The sequence below is a fragment of the Mercenaria mercenaria genome, chromosome 2 (assembly GCF_021730395.1).
Source record: "Mercenaria mercenaria strain notata chromosome 2, MADL_Memer_1, whole genome shotgun sequence".
NCBI classification, from domain to species: domain Eukaryota; kingdom Metazoa; phylum Mollusca; class Bivalvia; order Venerida; family Veneridae; genus Mercenaria; species Mercenaria mercenaria.
Genome location: NC_069362.1, coordinates 31,172,004 through 31,191,138, shown reverse-complemented (window position 1 = coordinate 31,191,138; position 19,135 = coordinate 31,172,004). Strand labels below are relative to the sequence as shown.

General features: G+C 35.1%; 1 protein-coding gene across 3 annotated transcripts in view; it reads left to right on the top strand.

Annotated features, from left to right (window-relative positions):
• The window catches only part of LOC123563624 (acyl-coenzyme A synthetase ACSM3, mitochondrial-like), a 53,467-nt gene extending 34,926 nt beyond the window's left edge, over positions 1-18,541 (top strand). For all 3 annotated transcript variants that reach the window (XM_045356520.2, XM_045356522.2, XM_053533924.1), the window contains exons 11-17: positions 3,706-3,780; positions 5,733-5,813; positions 6,074-6,175; positions 6,950-7,077; positions 10,056-10,155; positions 10,594-10,713; positions 12,477-18,541. In XM_045356520.2, coding sequence (XP_045212455.2) covers positions 3,706-3,780; positions 5,733-5,813; positions 6,074-6,175; positions 6,950-7,077; positions 10,056-10,155; positions 10,594-10,713; positions 12,477-12,584 — 714 coding nt within the window. In that variant the 3' untranslated portion in view covers positions 12,585-18,541. The remainder of the gene's footprint in view (positions 1-3,705; positions 3,781-5,732; positions 5,814-6,073; positions 6,176-6,949; positions 7,078-10,055; positions 10,156-10,593; positions 10,714-12,476) is intronic.
• The last annotated feature ends 594 nt before the right edge of the window (positions 18,542-19,135 follow it).

The following is a 19,135-nucleotide window of genomic DNA, read 5'->3' as shown; positions in this document are numbered from 1 at the left end:
ATTGTCAGGGAAATCTTGATAATGGTCAGTAAAAAATGAAATTTTAGAAAAGTCAGGGAAAAATTCTAGGTCGATGTTTAAAATATTCAGTGGCTGTGGAAGTCTTCAAGCAGTATTTATAAGTTTTTCCAAACACATTTTGGTGTAATTGTGTATAGTCAAGTGAAGTCAAGTGAAGTCAATTATTGTCATTGATTAATATCATCATTATAATATTTACACTCGTGTATATTTGGTATTTGTTAATGAAAGTTTGTTAAATCCCCCACCGTGGCGGAGGGATTATAGGAATGGTCTGCGTCCGTCCTTCCGTCCGTCCGTCCTTCCGTCCGTCCGTCCTTCCGTCTGTCCTTCCGTCCGTAACACTTTCGTGTCCGCTCCATATCTCCTAAACCCCTTGAAGGATTTTCATCAAACTTGGGTCAAATGATCACCTCATCAAGACGATGTGCAGAACCCATAAGTCAGCCTTGTCGGTTCAAGGTCAAGGTCACAACTCAAGGTCAAAGGTTTGAGCCTGCCATTTTGTGTCCGCTCTATATCTCCTAAACCCCTTGAAGGAATTTTATAAAACTTGGGTCAAATGATCACCTCATCAAGACGATGTGCAGAACCCATGAGTCAGCCATGCCAGCTCAAGGTCAAGGTCACAACTCAGGGTCAAAGGTTTGAGCCTTCCATTTTGTGTCCGCTCTATATCTCTTAAACCCCTGAAAGGAATTTTATAAAACTTGTGTCAAATGATCACCTCATCAAGACGATGTGCAGAACCCATGAGTCAGTCATGCCGGCTTAAGGTCAAGGTCACAACTTAGGGTCAAAGGTTTGAGCCTTCCATTTTGTGTCCGCTCTATATCTCCTAAACCCCTTGAAGGATTTTCATCAAACTTCGGTTAAACGATCACCTCATCAAGGCGATGTGCAGAACTTATGAGTCAGCCATGTCAGCTCAAGGTCAAGGTCACAACTGAAGGTCAAAGGTTTTAGCCTTCCATTTCGTGTCCGCTCTATATCTCCTAAACCCCTTGAAGGAATTTTTAGCTCATCTGATTTTTTGAAAAAAAATGATGAGTTATTGTCATCACTTGAGCGGTTGTCGGCGTCGGCGTTGCCTGGTTAAGTTTTATGTTTAGGTCAGCTTTTCTCCTAAACTATCTAAGCTATTGCTTTGAAACTTGGAATACTTGTTCACCATCATAAGCTGACCCTGTATAGCAAGAAACATAACTCCATCTTGCTTTTTGCAAGATTTATGGCCCCTTTTGTACTTAGAAAATATCAGATTTCTTGGTTAAGTTTTATGTTTAGGTCAACTTTTCTCCTAAACTATCAAAGCTTTTGCTTTGAAACTTGGAATACTTGTTCACCATCATAAGCAGACCCTGTACTTCAAGAAACATAACTCCATCTTGCTTTTTGCAAGAATTATTGCCCCTTTTGGACTTAGAAAATCAGTTTTCTTGGTTAAGTTTTATGTTTAGGTCAGCTTTTATCCTAAACTATCAAAGCTATTCCTTTAAAACTTGCAACACTTGTTCACCATCATAAGCTGACCCTGTACAGCAAGAAACATAACTCCATCCTGCTTTTTGCAAGATTTATGGCCCCTTTTGGACTTAGAAAATATCAGATTTCTTGGTTAAGTTTTATGTTTAGGTCAACTTTTTCTCTTAAACTATCAAAGCTATTGCTTTAAAACTTGCAACTCTTGTTCACCATCATAAGCTGACCCTGTACAGCAAGCAACATAACTCCATCCTGCTTTTTGCAATAATTATTGCCCCTTTTGGACTTAGAAAAATCATTTTCTTGGTTGAATATTATGTTTAAGTCAACTTTTCTCATAAACTATCAAAGCTATTGCTTTAAAACTTGCAACAGTTTTTGACCATCATAAGTGGACACTGTACATCAAGAAACATAACTCTGTCCTGCTTTTTGCAAGAGTGATGGCCCTTTTTAGACTTAGAAAATCATGGGTAGGACAATATTTCTATTATACAAAAAAAATCAGATGAGCGTCAGCACCCGCAAGGCAGTGCTCTTGTATAAAACTTGGGTCAAATGATTACCTCATCAAAATGATGTGCAGAAATTATGAGTCAACCATGCCAGCTCAAGGTCAAGGTCACAACTAAGGGTAGAAGGTTTGAGCCTTCCATTTGGTGTCCACTCTGTATCTCCTAAACCCCTTGAAAGATTTTCATCAAACTTGGGTCAAATGATCACCTCATCAAGAACTCATGAGTCAGCCATGTCAACTCAAGGTCAAGGTCACAACTGAAGGTCAAAGGTTTCAGCTCTGTATCTCCTAAACCCCTTGAAGGATTTTCATGAAACTTGGGTCAAATGATCACCTCCTCAAGACGTTGTGCAGAATTTATGAGTCAGCCATGTCAGTTCAAGGTCGTCACAGCTAAAATCAAAGGTTTACCCTTTCACTATCCATAGCAGTGGCGGGGGATTTAGCTGTCGTTCAGACTGCCTTGTTATATCTGAAACAGAATGAAAGGGTGGATTCGACGTCTGTAGGGGAGGAGGAAGCCAAATAAATGTGGTGGTATTGGTCAGTGAAAATTCAGGGAATTTCATTTTCTCAACTAAGTGGCAACCTTGTTTCACTTGGCCAAGGAGCTAAAAATCTTGAAATAACTTCTTCTCATGAAACAGTTGATGGATAATCACCAAACTTGGATTACAGCATTTTTATATAGTACTCTATTAGATGGTTCTGTTTGTCTCTTTTGAAGGATGTCAGAAAGTAAAAAAATCTTTTTAAACAATTTCTTTTCATGAACCACTTAATGAATCATCACTAAATTTGGTCTGTAACATCCTTGTATGGTCCTGTCTCATATCTCCTCAAATAGTTTTGCTTGGCTGTCGGACCTGAGAATATTAAAATCTTTAAATATTTTTTTCCCATGAACCAATTGACAGATCATCAGCAAACTTAGTCTATATCATCTGTGTAAGGTCCTTCCTAAATTAAAAAAAATATGGATCTGCTTGATGCCTTATATGGGCCAACAGACCTAAAAATAGAAGAAAAAAAACATTTAAATAACATCTGATCACGGATTGTCATCAAAGTTGGTCAGTAGCATCCTTGTAAGGTCCCTTCTTAATTTTGTTCAGTGGTCCTGCTTGACACCTTTTACGGGTATCAGAGCTAAACATAGAATAGCCTTAAAATAATATCTCCTGATCTGCTTAATGAACCTTTGCTCAACTCGGGTCTGTAGCATCCTTGTATAGACCTCTCACAAGTTTGTTCAAATGGTCCCTTTTTAGGTCACCTGAGCTGAAATTAGAGAAATCTTCAAACAACTTCTTCTCATGAATCTTTGTAAGGACCTATCTAATATTTGATCAAATGGGGGAACTTAAACCCTAAAAGCAACTGCTTTCCTGGATTTGCTTGATTATCATCATACTGTAGCATCCTTGGATGGTCCTTTTTCAGTTATGTTCAACTGGTTGTGCTTGGCCCTACCAGAGCTAAAAATAGTCGGGTATATAGTTCAACACAGGTGTTTAAGTTAAAGCAAAAACTTGAGAAAAAAAACTTGGTAATTAATTTCTTCTGTAAAGTAATAAAACACTGATTGAAATACCTCAATGGACTTCAGACAAGGACCAACAAGTCATTTAATAAGAGTATGCTATAAATTCAGATACTAGTACAATGTCTGTATTTTACAGAACCCTGAGTTGCTTGAGGAATGGGAAGAAGGAACTGGTTTAAAGCTGTTTGAAGGATATGGACAAACAGAAACGGTAAGTCACCATGGTGAAACACTGGTAGAGGACTTACAGTTTGGCTCCTTTCAGTCAGTCTGTCCATAATTTAGTTTATCAGTCAGAATATGTGGATCCTATGATAACATTAAAAGTACAAAATTACTGAAGATATTTTTTCATGAAGTCTTGCACATTGATAGAGGGCTATACGGGAATTATGCAAATCCTTCTTTTGTGTTGCTATATTTGTCTCCCCTTTCCCCCCCCCCCCCCCCCCCCCAACCGGGGGAGACGTCGTTTTTGCCCTGTTCATCCTTCTGTCCGTCTGTCACTTCATTTCTGAACAATAACTGGAGAACCATTTGACCTATAAACTTCATAGGATGATTGGACGTGCAGAGTAGATGACACTATTGGTTTTGAGGTCACTCTATTAAAGGTCAAGGTCACAGGGGCTTGAACATGGAATACCATTTCCGGTCAGTAACTTGAGAACCACTTGACCCAGAATATTGAAACTTTATAGGATGATTGGACATGCAGAGTAGATGACCCCTATTGATTATGGGGTCACTCTATTAAAGGTCAAGGTTGCAGCGAACAGAACGTGGAAAACTGTTTCCAATTCATAACTTGAGAACCACTAGGCCCAGAATGTTGAAACTTAGTGGGATGATTGGACATGCCAAGTAGATGATCCCTATTGCAGTCAACCATCAGTGTCTCTTTGACTTTAGCAATGCATCTTCTAGTAGAAATTGTGGTTGCTATGGCAACAAGTAATTACTGTGGATCTTGTGACAGATATTATATTAACTGGTACATATATATAAGACAATGTGGTTGTCTTTTTGTTTCCACCTATCTGTCTGTCACGAAAGGTGGATCCTGTGATAAGTTTAAAAGTACAAGAGTTTTTCATGAAACCTGGTTTATATATGGTGGGCAAATTAGAGAATATAATGGTTCTTTTATTTAGCAGCAATTTCGAAAAGCATGGTACCTCTGGCAAATATTGTATAATTATCCCCATTCTTGTATGAGAAGCTTTTGCTGCTGATCAGCAGTTATCAGTGTCGGGGAAAACACACTAGATTTTGGTCCCATTTTACCTGTATACATGCAGATTTTCACACATTTACCATATCTTAAGTCTAAAGCAATGGCAGTCTTAAAATAAATTTCCACTGTGTATCTTTCATCAAGTGTTCAGTCAGGTAATGGTACTAAAAGGCAGAATATGTCCAGTATATAGAAGATATTAGAAAGACAAAATGTAAACATGCACAAGGGGTTAACTTAACATTAAAAATTTGTAAATTGCTATTCTGTTACAATGTTGCCGTGGAATACACAATGATGAGCTGTTATGGTCACCCATCCCCTGTTGCCAGTCAAACTGTTGGTAGTTTATTGTTGACACATATGTAACCTAAGTTCTTGAGCAATCTCAATGAAATTTTCGCATTGTGTATTTATATAAACAAGATCACCGTCAGGTTAGATAATTGGCAAATTACTTCAGAAACACAGGGATTATGTTAATCAAAGTTAACACTCACAGAATAATCAGATTAACACTGAAGAGACCACATTTTCTACCTTATCTGCATAAAACCAGGTGAGAATAATTGTCTTTATGAAATTTAGATTGTTGAAACTTGGTCATCTGGGTTAAAAAGTTAAGACACTTTGTCAAATTATAGAATAATGTTGTTAGCTCTCCAGTGGCTACATGCACTTGAAACCTAGTCAGTATATTTTTATGAAATCTGTGTCTGTTTTGAAGCTGGGTTATCCTATGTCAAAACTTAGGTCTCTTGGTCAGTACATTTTCTCATAGCGTCGTATAAGGAACACTTTAAAAAAAATCTTCTCCAAAAGTGCAGTACTTGAAAGTATGATATTTTGAATCAGCAGTCCAGAGCCATCATGGTCGTATTGTTGAATAATTCTTTGTTGACAATTATTTCATGTTTATTTTCTAGACATTTCTATGTGGTACATACAGCAGCATTGAACAAAGGCCTGGTTCCATGGGTAAACCTGCACCAGGATACCATATTCAGGTAAATTATCTTATAATTACCATCTCTCAGAAGTTAATTTTGTATCGAAGTTCATGACCCAGCAGCTGTTATTGCTCTGCTTTCTTCAGATGGCACCATTTCTAGATTTGATCCTGGAATCAGTCTTGAAGGTAAATAATGAGGTGTTTGCTTTCAAATTAGGATAAACTTTTGAATAACTGAAAAGCAAAATGATTAAAAGCATTATTGAAACCCCGTTTTAACTCTTGTTTTTTAGGTAGATGTTACTATTGTTTCAGATTGTGGATGATGATGGTCAAATTCTTCCTAGAGGTAAAGAAGGCAATATTGGAATCTTATGTAAACCACACAAACCTGTGGGACTTTTCACAAGATATATTGTAAGTTTCTACAAGTTGTCGAATCTCTTTTTAGCTCACCTAGCTTAACATGTGGCTGTTGTGATTGACCTTTGTCTTTCATCCATCCTTGCGTATCATCATCAACAATTTTACTATTAACAATCAAGAGATCACACTATTGATCCATTGTTAAAGGACCTTGGTCAAAATGTTTGCCTCAATAAAATCTGGGATAAGCTCATTTCTATGGGTCATCTGGGGTCAAAATCTGGATTACTAAGATCATAGAAAAAAACTTTTCAAAACTTTAGAGGACGTATTGTTTTTACTTGTTTTGTATGAAATTTGGTTAGAATGTTTGTCTTGATATAATGTACCAAATACAACATTTTTCAACTGACCAAGGCCTCCAGCAATATCCTCCAGTGTTTCAAAACTTTCAACTTGTACCCTTGTAGTTTGGGTAATCTGTATTACTCAGATGAGCAATACAAGGCCTTAAGACAGTCTTGTTTGTACTTATTCTGTGTCACTCTTGTTTGTACTGTGTTGCCCTAAGATAAACAATGTTTCAGATTTATTCATTTCTAGCATTTCATGACATTTAATTTTGATAAAATATAAATAAAAATATAAGATTGTAGTAGGGTAGAATCCCAGTAAGGGCTGAAGTATTTTCATTCTCTTACAAAATAATTGGGTAACTTATAATGGAAAGCCAAATTTTAAAGTAAATCAATTAAATAGTTTTGCTCCATGTATCATGTCATGCTCCATGTATCATCTCACGGGTCGATATTGTTATTACACCAGGATGATGATGAAAGAATGAGGAGCGTTTTTGTAGGTGATTATTACCTGACTGGAGACCGTGCTATTATGGATGAAGAAGATTACGTCTGGTTTGTGGGACGGTCTGATGATGTCATTATATCTTCAGGGTAAGTCATAAATTCAGCCATCACATGGAAAGGTGCTTTATTTCTTTTCTTTATTCTCCTCAGAGGGATAGTATATAGTTGCCGCTTTGTTATTCATCCCATCTTTCCACCAGTCTATCTCTTGGTCTGTAACTCTTTCTTTCCCTGAGCATAGCTCCTTAAGTACTGATCTTAAATGAATAAACTTTTGAAACAAAGCAAATAGTAAAGCATTTGACCCTTTTTACTCCTTTTTTTGGAGATGTTACTACAAAATTGTGCAGATGAGGATTTTACTAGATGTAAATAAGCAGATATGAACATAAACAAAATGATGGACTTTAAAACAAGATATATAATTCAAATTATCCCCCTTTTAGCTCAACTAGTAATTCCGTTATTGACTTTGTCTTTCACAATCACTTGCGATCATCATAAAACTATTGAAATAAGAATTAACTATTAAACAATAAAGGACCTTGTCAAATTTGAATAAATCTATAAGGCATTTCGATGGGCTCTGGGACAAAAATTCAAACAAAAACAAATTCAAAACAAAAGAGTATTGTTTTTACATGAAATTGTAAATGTTTGTAAAAATGTACAATACACTTTACGTATACAAGGTCAGATATCCTGGTTTCAAAACTTGCAATTGTACCCGAGTGGGCTGTATAAGGAGCAATACACCTTACGACAGTTTGACATCGTGTCAACTCGTACTTGTTGCCAAGAACATGTTACAGATTTTCGTTTTATGCATTTCAATGCTTATTGTAAAATATTCAATATATTTAGTAGGTAGAAACCAGTTAGGCTGAATTTTTCATTCTTTAATTATTGGTAACAAATGGAACCATTTTCAAAGAACAACTTGTTTCTCCGATTATCATTAAGTATCAAAGGGCATATTTATTCAAAGGAAGAAAGAGCGTTTTTTATGATTATTTTACTGGAGACTCTTTAGAGAAAAGATTCGTCCGTTTTGAAACATGAATGCCATTATTCTTCAGGAAGCAAAATAAAAGGGATAAACTATTCTGCTATGAAAATATGTTCCACTTGTTACGTGAAATTTCACAGCATCTCTGTCAGCTATTTCAAATGCATCAAAACACAACAATAGTGTGAACAAAGTCTTAGGAACATGACTTTTTTACTTTCCTTTTCTGGAGCCCTAGAGCAGAAGAATTTTGTAATTTAATGTTTATATCGTATTAATGACAAATAGTCGAACATGTACAAACAACATGTATACATGATCAATTATCTCCTTTTAGAACAACTCTTTCGTTTCTATAATTGTGGGTTTTCATTAAAATTTTGATTTCTCAAGAGATCCATCGAAAACCTTAATCAAATTTTTCTAATTATCACCCATTTTGTGTTTCTTTTTTCTTGTCTGAAGAACGATTTCATAAGTACTAAAGAGATTCAGTGAAGATTTGGATTGTAGATATATTTCAGTGAGAAGAAGTGCAGAATAACAGCACTGTTTGAATGATTTTCAAATAAATAATTGCTTACTGCAGAAGTGATAACTTTATCTAAAAAAAAATTCAAATTACAATAGTTTTACCTAATGATACCAGTTTTACCTGTGCAACATCAGACACATTGGGTAATGTCACAAAGTCATAATATGGGAAAAGGGGTTAAATAATTCTACCCCCTACATGTAGTGGGGGAGAAATATTAAGTGCTGTCTGTCTGTCTGTACATCTGTCTGTCCATCATTCTGTCACAACGTTTGTCCACGCAAAACGTATTTGTGCATATTGTTGGCATTTTCTGGTTTGATGATTTTCAGCAGAGTAATGGCCCTTGATTCTTCAAGTTTTATGATGGTGTGACAACTTCTCTTATACTATTGGGCATATTTCCACCAAACCTTACAAGAGTGTTCAGTGCCAAGCCTTATTGTGCATATTATCGACATTTTCTGGTTTGCTGATTTTAAGCAGAGTTAGGACCCTAGATTCGTCCAATTTTATGTAGTTTTGGCCACTTATCTTTAATATATTATCGAGTGGATTTATCAGTGCCAAGCCTTATTATACATATCATAGGCATGTTCCAGTTCAGTGATTATCAGCAGAGTTATGGCTCTTTCTTTGTCTTGTCCGGGCAACTGCTCCAATACAACTTGGGGTAATTACACCAAACTTCATAAATTAAAGTGGTCATTGCCATATTATGGGCAGGTTGCAGTTCAGTGTTTTTCAGCAGAGTTGCGGCCCTTTATTCAGTAAATTCTTTTATGTTTATATAATTCATACATTTCATTAACATGTTCTTGGTCAGTGATTTTCAGCAGAGTTAGGGCCCTTGATTTGTCATATTTTACAGTGTTTACACTACTTGCTGTATACAGTTACGCTAAATTTCACAAAACCGCACAAGTAATTAGTGTGAAGTGTAGTTGTGCATATTATCATCTTTTCTGATTCAATGACTTCAGCAGAGTATTGACCCTTGATTTGTCAAATTTTGTACTTTTCCTAAACCACTGATTGGAATTTCACCAAACTTCACAGAAATTACCACTGCCAAGCCTAGTTGTGTACATGGTTTGAATGTTATGGTTCAGTGTTATGGCTCTTAATTTGTAGCATTTTGCAATTTCTGAATGATAAATTGTAGGAGACATAATTTTATCGTTTTTATGAAAAATAATGTTTAGTTCTTTGACATTTTTTTATTTCATTTACATTTTGATACATCAAAGCACTTATTTTAAAGTTTTGTAGGTCTTTAAATACTTCTGTATCATGTATTATATACTTTTATATCTTAATTGATGTATATATATTGGAAAGAAATTCTAATTTTTTTCATAGTTTATATTTTTTCACTTCCAGTTGTAGTTCAATAATAGTGAAATATGTAAAATGACAATCACACTGTTTTAAACAATGAAACTTTCAAATATAATCCACAGTTATATTTACAATGAAATACTGGAAATCATGAAATGAATAGTTATAATTTACCCAAAGGTATAGGATAGGGCCGTTTGAAGTGGAGAGTGCCTTGTTAGAACATCCAGCTGTTCTAGAATCAGCAGTTGTCAGCAGTCCCGACTACAATAGAGGAGAGGTTTGTTTTCTTTTTACTGTATTTCAGTTTTTATGCCTCGTGTGTGATATTGTTTGAACTGTCCATCTGTCTGTCAGTAGATCCATATATCCGTCACACTTTCTTGTTTACTCAACTCCTCCTACAATTCGATCCAGTTGAAATAAAACTTGATATACTTCATTAACATAAAATTGACATGGGCATTTTGTCAGAATTTTCATTCTTGATGTTTTTTATAAACCTGTTTGGACATTGAAATATTACATTTATATCAGAATATTGTGTACTCATCTCCCAACAGTACCATCCAGTTGAAATGAGACTTTTTCATAGGAATTTGTTGCAATGATGTCATTTACTATTTTTTTGCAGAATATTTGCAGAATACTTAAGCTACAGTTTAAATTTCAAGAACAAAATTTAATGTAGATAACTTTATCTGGTTTTATTATTCAGGTTGTAAAAGCATTTGTTACTCTAACCGAGCCATACAAGACGTCTGATCAGGACCAGCTTGCCAAAGAATTACAAGAACATACAAAACAAGTCACAGCTCCATATAAATATCCCAGAAAAGTAAGTTGAAGATTGTCAGTAGATGCCAGGGATTTAAACATTGGGTTTTAGTTTGATGTCAGTTAGTATTCAATTTGAGTTGAACTTGTCTTTTATTGAAGTAACCTGTCATCAAGATATTTCACTAAAGGCGTGGGAATTATAATGGCTGTTTTTGGCCCCATCTCAAGAAATTGACCCAATTAATAGATCAAGACATTTTTTGCCATAACATGTGTCATATTTCGTGTCAGTATTTATGTCTCCCACCACACAGTGGTGTGGGAGACATATTGCTTTACTCCAGTCTGTGTGTCTGTCACAAAGCTTGTCCGCACTCTAAGTCGTACATTTCTCATCCGATTTTCACCAAACTTGAACAAAATGTGTTTGACCATAAGACCTCAGCCAAGTTTGATAACTAGCCAAATCCGTCAAGGCTTCTTGGAGTTATGGCCTTTGAATTACAAAAAATCGGTCTTTTTACACTTGTCCGCACTCTAATTCGAATATTTCTCATCCAATCTTCACCAAACTTAAACAAAATGTGTTTGACCATGAGACCTCGGCCAAATTCAATAACTAGCCAAATCGGTTAAGGCATTTTGGAGTTATGGCCCTTGAATTATCGAAAAATTGGCCTTTTTACTCATGTCCGCACTCTTAATCAAACATTTCTCATCCGAACTTCACCAAACTTGAACAAAATGTGTTTGACCATGAGACCTCGGCCAAGTTTGATAACTAGCCAAATCGGTCCAGGCATTTTAGAGTTACGGCCCTTGAATTATCGAAAAATCGGCCTTTTTACTCTTGTCCGCACTCTAAGTCGAACATTTCTCATCCGATCTTCACCAAACTTGAACAAAATGTGTTTGACAATGAGACCTCAGCCAAGTTCGATAACTAACCAAATCGGTCCAGGCATTTTAGAGTTACGGCCCTTGAATTACCGAAATAATCCGTCTGTTTACTCTTGTCCGCTCTCTAAGTCGAACATTTCTCATCCGATCTTCACCAAACTTGAGCAAAATGTGTTTGGCCATAAGACCTTACCCAAGTTCGATAACTAGCCAAATCGGTCCAGGCACTTTTGATTTATGGCCCTTGAATTACTGATTGGATCCACTCATCCAGACCATCTAATTTGATCCACTCGTCTAAAACATCTAGAGAAACTAACATTTTTCATAGGGGCAGTTGTGGGAGACATGCGCTTTTCTCAAAAGCATCTCTAGTTGCACAACCATTTACTTATGTTAAGTGATCGTACAATTGAATGAGGTCATTTATTAATTGTCAAGTCCAAGCACCTGCCTGTATGAATGTTTTTTATGTTTCTTCCATGTATAATATTACTTGATTGAAGAGTGCTAGGGATACACAGTCAGTGTCTATATGAGCAAGTCCTGCAGAGAACTGTGGGTGCATTAAGAAATTAATTAAGCTTTAGCCTGCTGGCGGCAAGTGGTTTTGCCTTTGTGACATCAGCCTGCACTGATAAGCAGGGTGATCATGGTCTGCACCCTGTTTGCGATTCGATCAGTAAATTTTTACTGAACACCCCTTTGAATAAGAAGTTGTATTGCCCAAATTGAATGATGTATCAGTCCATTTTAGAAATTTAGCAGAGTAAAGGTTAAAGAGTAACTGTTGTTGTTCCAGTTGTAGATGTTCTCTGTATTCTTAACTTTCCAGTGTATAGAATCCATACAGCAGATTCTCCAGTTCTGTATGCTTCACCTACAGTTAGATTTTTAATGTTAAGTTTTTAATTGTTACAGATCGAGTTTGTTGACATTTTGCCAAAAACCGTAAGTGGAAAGATACGACGTGTAGAGCTACGCAACAAAGAATGGGGGAGAACTTCTGAGAATACCCAAGATAGGTGAAGATGAAGCTGTCAAATGATTTTCTATCATAAATGATGTCAGCAGGGAATCACTGTGTCAAGGAGAATCTGTGAAGATCAAATAGTTTAATCATTTTGGAACTTCTAGTGATGTTATCTTTTGAATTCCAACTAAACCTCAACATGTGTATTGGTTTAAACATTTTACCTATGTTACTGTATGGTGCTATTTTGACATCCAGTGATTATACAGTTTTTGCCAGTGCATGCCCAGTATTATTTAGTCATAATGGCTTGAACTTTTTAACACGATATTAAGGATAACATGGTGTAATAGGCATCAATTTCACCAGAAGTGCACATACTTGATAATGTAAGCTTTAAAAATGTCAAATGATAGAAATAAGGTGCATATTGAGAAGTTATATAGTGACAGAAGTTCTCAAAAATTTCATTTAAATTACCTCCCCTGATAATTTTGGTTTTTCATGAGTTATCTCCCCTGAAAACTAGAAAAACATGATTTTCTCCTTTTCCCTTTGGGGAATTTTAGATTTCTTTTTGATATTTGTATCAGAATCATATAATGCAGCTTTCTACAGCAAAATTTTCTCGAAACTCAAGTTCAGATTTTTACAATGATTATTATCAAAGAAATTATATATTTCCCATAGGCATCAATGGTCACTTCAATACCAATTATCTCCCAAAAAAATGATAAAATTTGAAAAATCTCTCGGTGAAAAGTTTTTAATTTTGAATGTCTTTAAAGTGACAAAATTTCATTTAAATATTACCATCCAGTTACAAGATATGAAATATGGTTATTACACCATGTTGTCCTTAAGGACCTTTCCTAAGAAGCATCTAATCTTATAAGACTTTTTGATGGATCCAAATCTGTATTAATTGGACCAACAGTGTTAAAGTGTTATTTAAAAAGTTAAGATGGTTTTAATCTCTCACATTGGTATAAATGTTTTATATAAGATTCAGCAGTTTTCCGTATAAGAAGAGTAACAGACCCAGCATTCTGGAAGATACAATAATTATCTGTATAAATGTCCAGCTGAAAATTAGTATATCAAAATTGCTTAATTTGAATTTCTGGTTATCTTGTAGAAGTTTGTAAATACCATCAAGTTTCTTCTAATTGTATGTGAGCCGTGCCATGAGAAAACCAACATAGTGGGTATGCGACCAGCATGGATCCAGACCAGCCTGCGCATCCGCGCAGTCTGGTCAGGCTCCATGCTGTTCGCTTTTAAAACCTATTGGAATTGGAGAAACTATTAGCGAACAGCATGGATCCTGACCAGACTGTGCGGATGCGCAGGCTGGTCTGGATCCATGCTGGTCGCAAACCCATTATGTTGATTTTCTCATGGCACGGCTCATGTAATTTATCTCTGTTAAGGTAGTGCTGCACATCTGTTACACCAGAGATCACGGCTTGACATCAGTTATCCAGATTAGCTAGAATCAAACTTGGTCCTACATACGAAATTGTAAAAAATACTTTCGTGTTTACTTAAGTAATAAATTAGGGAATGGTACTTTCTTTTCTGAACAGTACTTATAACACCAAAATGTTTGATTTTGAACTTATTTCAAATAATGTCATGAAGTAGGCTTTGAAATGGTAGTTTTCTTTACTCATGTTGAAATGTGACCAAATAAACACACAAACACTTAGTGGTTTTATTTGAAATTCCATTTGTAGGGTTTGTATGTTTTGGTTCAGATTTTTGTCAGCAGACCAGAGTTATGGCCCTTGATTGTCAAAATATGCAAAAAAGGCAAACAAGTTTGTGTCACATGTATCTCAAAAGGTATTTGACTTAAGAGTCATAAAATATTAGATGATTTTTAGCTCGACTATTCAAAGAATATAGCTATTCTACTCACCCTGGCATTGGCGTCGGCGTCACACCTTGGTTAAGTTTTTGCATGCAAGTACATACAGCTATCATTTAAAGGCATATAGCTTTGAAACTTATTTATTTTTTTTCTAGGTCAATTACCAACCTCACTGGGTCAAGTTCCATAACTCTAACATGTATTTTGAGCAATTTATGCCCCCTTTTGGACTTAGAAAATTCTGGTTAAAGTTTTACATGCAAGTTACTATCTCCAAAACTAATGCAGATATTGAATTGAAACTTCACATGTATCTTCGGGGTTATAAAACTAGTTGATAGCACCAAGTCCCATAACTCTGACCTTCATTTTGGCCAAATTATGCCCCCTTTTGGACTTAGAAAATTCTGGTTAAAGTTTTGCATGCAAGTACATACAGCTATTACTAAAAGGCATATAGATTTGAAACTTATTTTTTCTTTTTCTAGATCAATTACCTACCTCACTGGGTCAAGTCCCATAACTCTGACATGAATTTTGGCCAAATTATGCCCCCTTTTGGACTTAGAAAATTCTGGTTAAAGTTTTGCATGCAAGTACATACAGCTATTACTAAAAGGCATATAGATTTGAAACTTATTTTTTCTTTTTCTAGATCAATTACCTACCTCACTGGGTCAAGTCCCATAACTCTGACATGTATTTTGGGCAAATTATGCCCCCTTTTGGACTTAGAAAATCCTGGTTAAAGTTTTACATGCAAGTAACTATCTCCAAAACTACTACAGATATTAAATTGAAACTTCACATGTGTCTTCGGGGTTATAAAACTAGTTGATAGCACCAAGTCCCAGAACTCTGACATGTATTTTGGGCAAATTATGCACCTTTTGGACTTAGAAAATCCTGGTTAAAGTTTTGCGTGCAAGTACATACAGCTATTACCAAAAGGCATATAGCTTTTAAACTTATTTATTCTTTTTCTAGGTCAATTACCAACCTCACAAGGTCAAGTTCCATAACTCTTAACATGTATTTTGAGAAAATTATGCCCCCTTTTGGACTTAGAAAATTCTGGTTAAAGTTTTACATGCAAGTTACTGTCCCCAAAACTAATGCAGATATTGAATTGAAACTTTACATGTTTCTTCAGGGTTATAAAACTAGTTGATAACATCAAGTCCCATAACTCTGATTTGTACTTTGGTCAAATTATGTCCCCTTTCGAACTTAAAACTCTTTTGATATTTAACATTTTGGGTAATAATATCCTGCTTCTGTGACAATATTTCGAATAGTCGAGCTTGGCTGTCTTACGGACAGCTCTTGTTATATAGCATGTTGATGTTCTGTTTGGGATTTCACTCACACAGACTTCACTTATTGGAAAATACACATAAAGTGCTTAAAAGTTTGTGCTGCATATATCTTGAAAAATATTTCACCTAGAGATATGGGACCATGTTGGAATATTATGCAGCATGTGAATTTGTGCACCTGATTATTTTTTAATTCACTTTGCAAGACCACAGTTATGACCCTTGACTTAGTAAAAATATAATAGTTTGTGTCTGATGTATTTTTGGTACTTGACCTAGAGTCATAAATCAGTTGTTATATGAGCCGTGCCATGAGAAAACCAACATAGTGGGTTTGCGACCAACATGGATCCAGACCAGCCTGCGCATCCGCGCAGTCTGGTCAGGATCCATGCTGTTCGCTTTCAAAGCCTATTGGAATTGGAGAAATTGTTAGCGAACAGCATGGATCCTGACCAGACTGCGCGGATGCGCAGGCTGGTCTGGATCCATGCTGGTCGCAAACCCACTATGTTGGTTTTCCCATGGCGTGGCTCATATATAGAATATGAAGTTATGCACATGGTGTCCTCTTTGGGATTTCACTCATCTAGGCCAGAGTTATGTTCCTTCACTTAGTTAAAAATTCACATAAAGTGCTTAAAAGTTTGTGCTGCATGTATCTTGAAAAATATTTTGGTCCTACAACGCACATTAATGACCCAATTTAGTTCATACTCGCACCCAAAAAGCTTTGTGACAACACCTGCAAATTGACCTATAGTAGATGACCTTGACCTTCATATGATCTTCACGTTTACTCTTATTAAAACTTCAGAAAGCAACATCTTGGTATGCCCGTAGACATGATTTTTTAAACCTCGGAAAAAAAACATCTGGTCATACACCTGGAGGCATGATTTTGCATTTTGAAAATGCAGCTCCTTGATTATCCAAGCTTGCAGAACTACCTTAAAACATATACCACTTACTGTGACTGTGTGTGTTGAAGTCCACTCTGTCATCGTTTACTTTAACAGTATCGGATTCAGTAGGGATCTTTTAACAGCACCTTGGTCTATATTGTTATATTTGCCAAAAATGGATTTTGCCATTGATTACATGCACCATGTATCATACAGCCTGACAGTTTCCAAAAGAGTGGAATGCATCATTGCAGATGAATTGTACAGTTTAAATGACTCTTCCATTTTATACCTTTACATACTTCTATTCTTGTCTGATCTGAAATTGACTATAATTTTTGGCAAATAAGACTAAATACTTGTTTGTAAAGGTAAAACTTTTTATGCTTGGAACATCAGGAAGTCATAATTTCTGTCATGATAAAAGCTTGTTGAGTTACAATTGTTTATTCCTCCATATCAAATGGGAGTTGGATACAGGGTTTTGTATTTGTTTGTGAAATAAAAGTATTCTTGATGTATTTAATGTATGTACACATGGAGATTCCCTGAGATTATTTCATTATAATTGTGTAATTTATTAAATAAACGGAATCAGTGATTTTCTGCAGTTTCATGTTAAAATAATCAGCTGTCTATTTCTTAATAATTTAAAAAGATATAAACATTATTTTTATTGTATGAGTATTTTTTTAGACATGTTTTGGTGCGTAAATTGTTGTTTTTTTTAAGCTACACTGTGTTTATCTTAAGAAAGGTTGCCATTTTATAGAAAGTTAATATTTTTGTGTTTGAAATTTGCTTTATTTTGTTAACTTGTGAAAAATTATGTTTTTGCTTTTGTAAGAATTAAATGCAATTTTTAATGTACACTGGTTTAAACGAAATCAGGACTTCTTGCACACGTCTGGTTCACGTGGGAGGTTGGCAGTTACATGGGAAGAAATGATTAGTGCTGGTTCAGAGTCCAGGGGCCGTATTCATAAAGCATCTTAAGTATAAGTATAAGAAATTGATTAGTTACTTAAGTATTACTTAGGTTAGAAATGTATTTTACTTAAGTATATTTGTTATTCATAAAACAACTTAATAAGTGATTCTTGTTTTTTATTGTGGACGAAAACATTAAAAAAAACAACATTATTTCAGACAGATACAACATGCACACTTATGTTTAAAGTGCTTTTATCTGAAAACAACACTTTAATCGTACTCAACACGCTATTTTATTTTCTGACTTAAGTCATTTCTTACGTATCTTAAGTTTTAGCTGTTTTATGACTACAACTTAAGATTTTACTTAGACTTAAGTTGAAATCACCACAAACTTAAATAAAATCTTAAACTTAAGTCAAAACTTATACTTAAGATGCTTTATGAATATGGCCCCAGGTTTAGGCCTGCCTGCTGTTATGTAATTGAAATACTCAAAAACAAAAACAGAAATAGAAATTAATCAAACTTTATTGCCTATCTATAGGACAAATTAAATTATAAGTATGTTTTTGTTGCATTTATACTTGATCTTGGTAAGCTGACTTGACTGGTATTAACATCTTTAATAATTTTTTGTAGCATCCACAAGATTGATGTAACTGTGGTCTGACTTACAAAAAAACCCTGGCAGGCCTCTTGAAACAGCTGCAGTCCAACTTTGTTTTATAGAATTATACCATTACCAGTCACTTAAGGAGAAACCTATGATATGTTTCATTTTGCCTTATGTAAACTTGCATTTATTTCACATGCAATATATATTGTATAGAGTATAACAAAGAACAATTTTATTACACAGAATATTATAATTATTTATGTAATATATTTACATTATCAGCTTTTATAGTTATATACAAGAAACATTATGATTATGTGAACTTCAATATTACAATAATAAAACTTATTCATATTTGAAACTGTTGTTTGTTTTAATATGTTTCTTTGCTAAAAGTGATAGAAATTTGTCCTTCCATCAAGAGCATAAAGTATTGAAGAGAAGTCAGTTAAACTTCAAGTAATGGGTGGAGGCACAGAGTGTAAAATCCACTATCACTTGCTCAGGTCATTGAGGTTTTAGTGAAACTTGCAATGTAGATAGATAGAAATGGGAGGATGCACATAGTGTAAAAACCACTATCACTTGCTCAGGTCATTGAGGTTTTAGTGAAACTTTCAATGTAGATAGAAATGGGAGGAGGCACATAGTGCAAAAAACACTACCACTTGCTCAGGTCATTGAGGTTTTAGTGAAACTTGCAATGTAGATCGATAGAAATGGGAGGAGGCACATAGTGCAAAAAACACTACCACTTGCTCGTCATTGAGGTTTTAGGCCTTAAAAAAATTCATTGTTTCCGGTAACATGCTAAAAAAAATTAGGTAGGTCGGAAAATTTATTTTTTTGGAATTTTTTTTTTATTAAAGGAAAATTTTCGGAAATTGTTTTTGTGTCAAAAAAATGAATACAAATAAGGGGTTATGCCTTTAGAGCATAAGTAAGTTGATTTCTA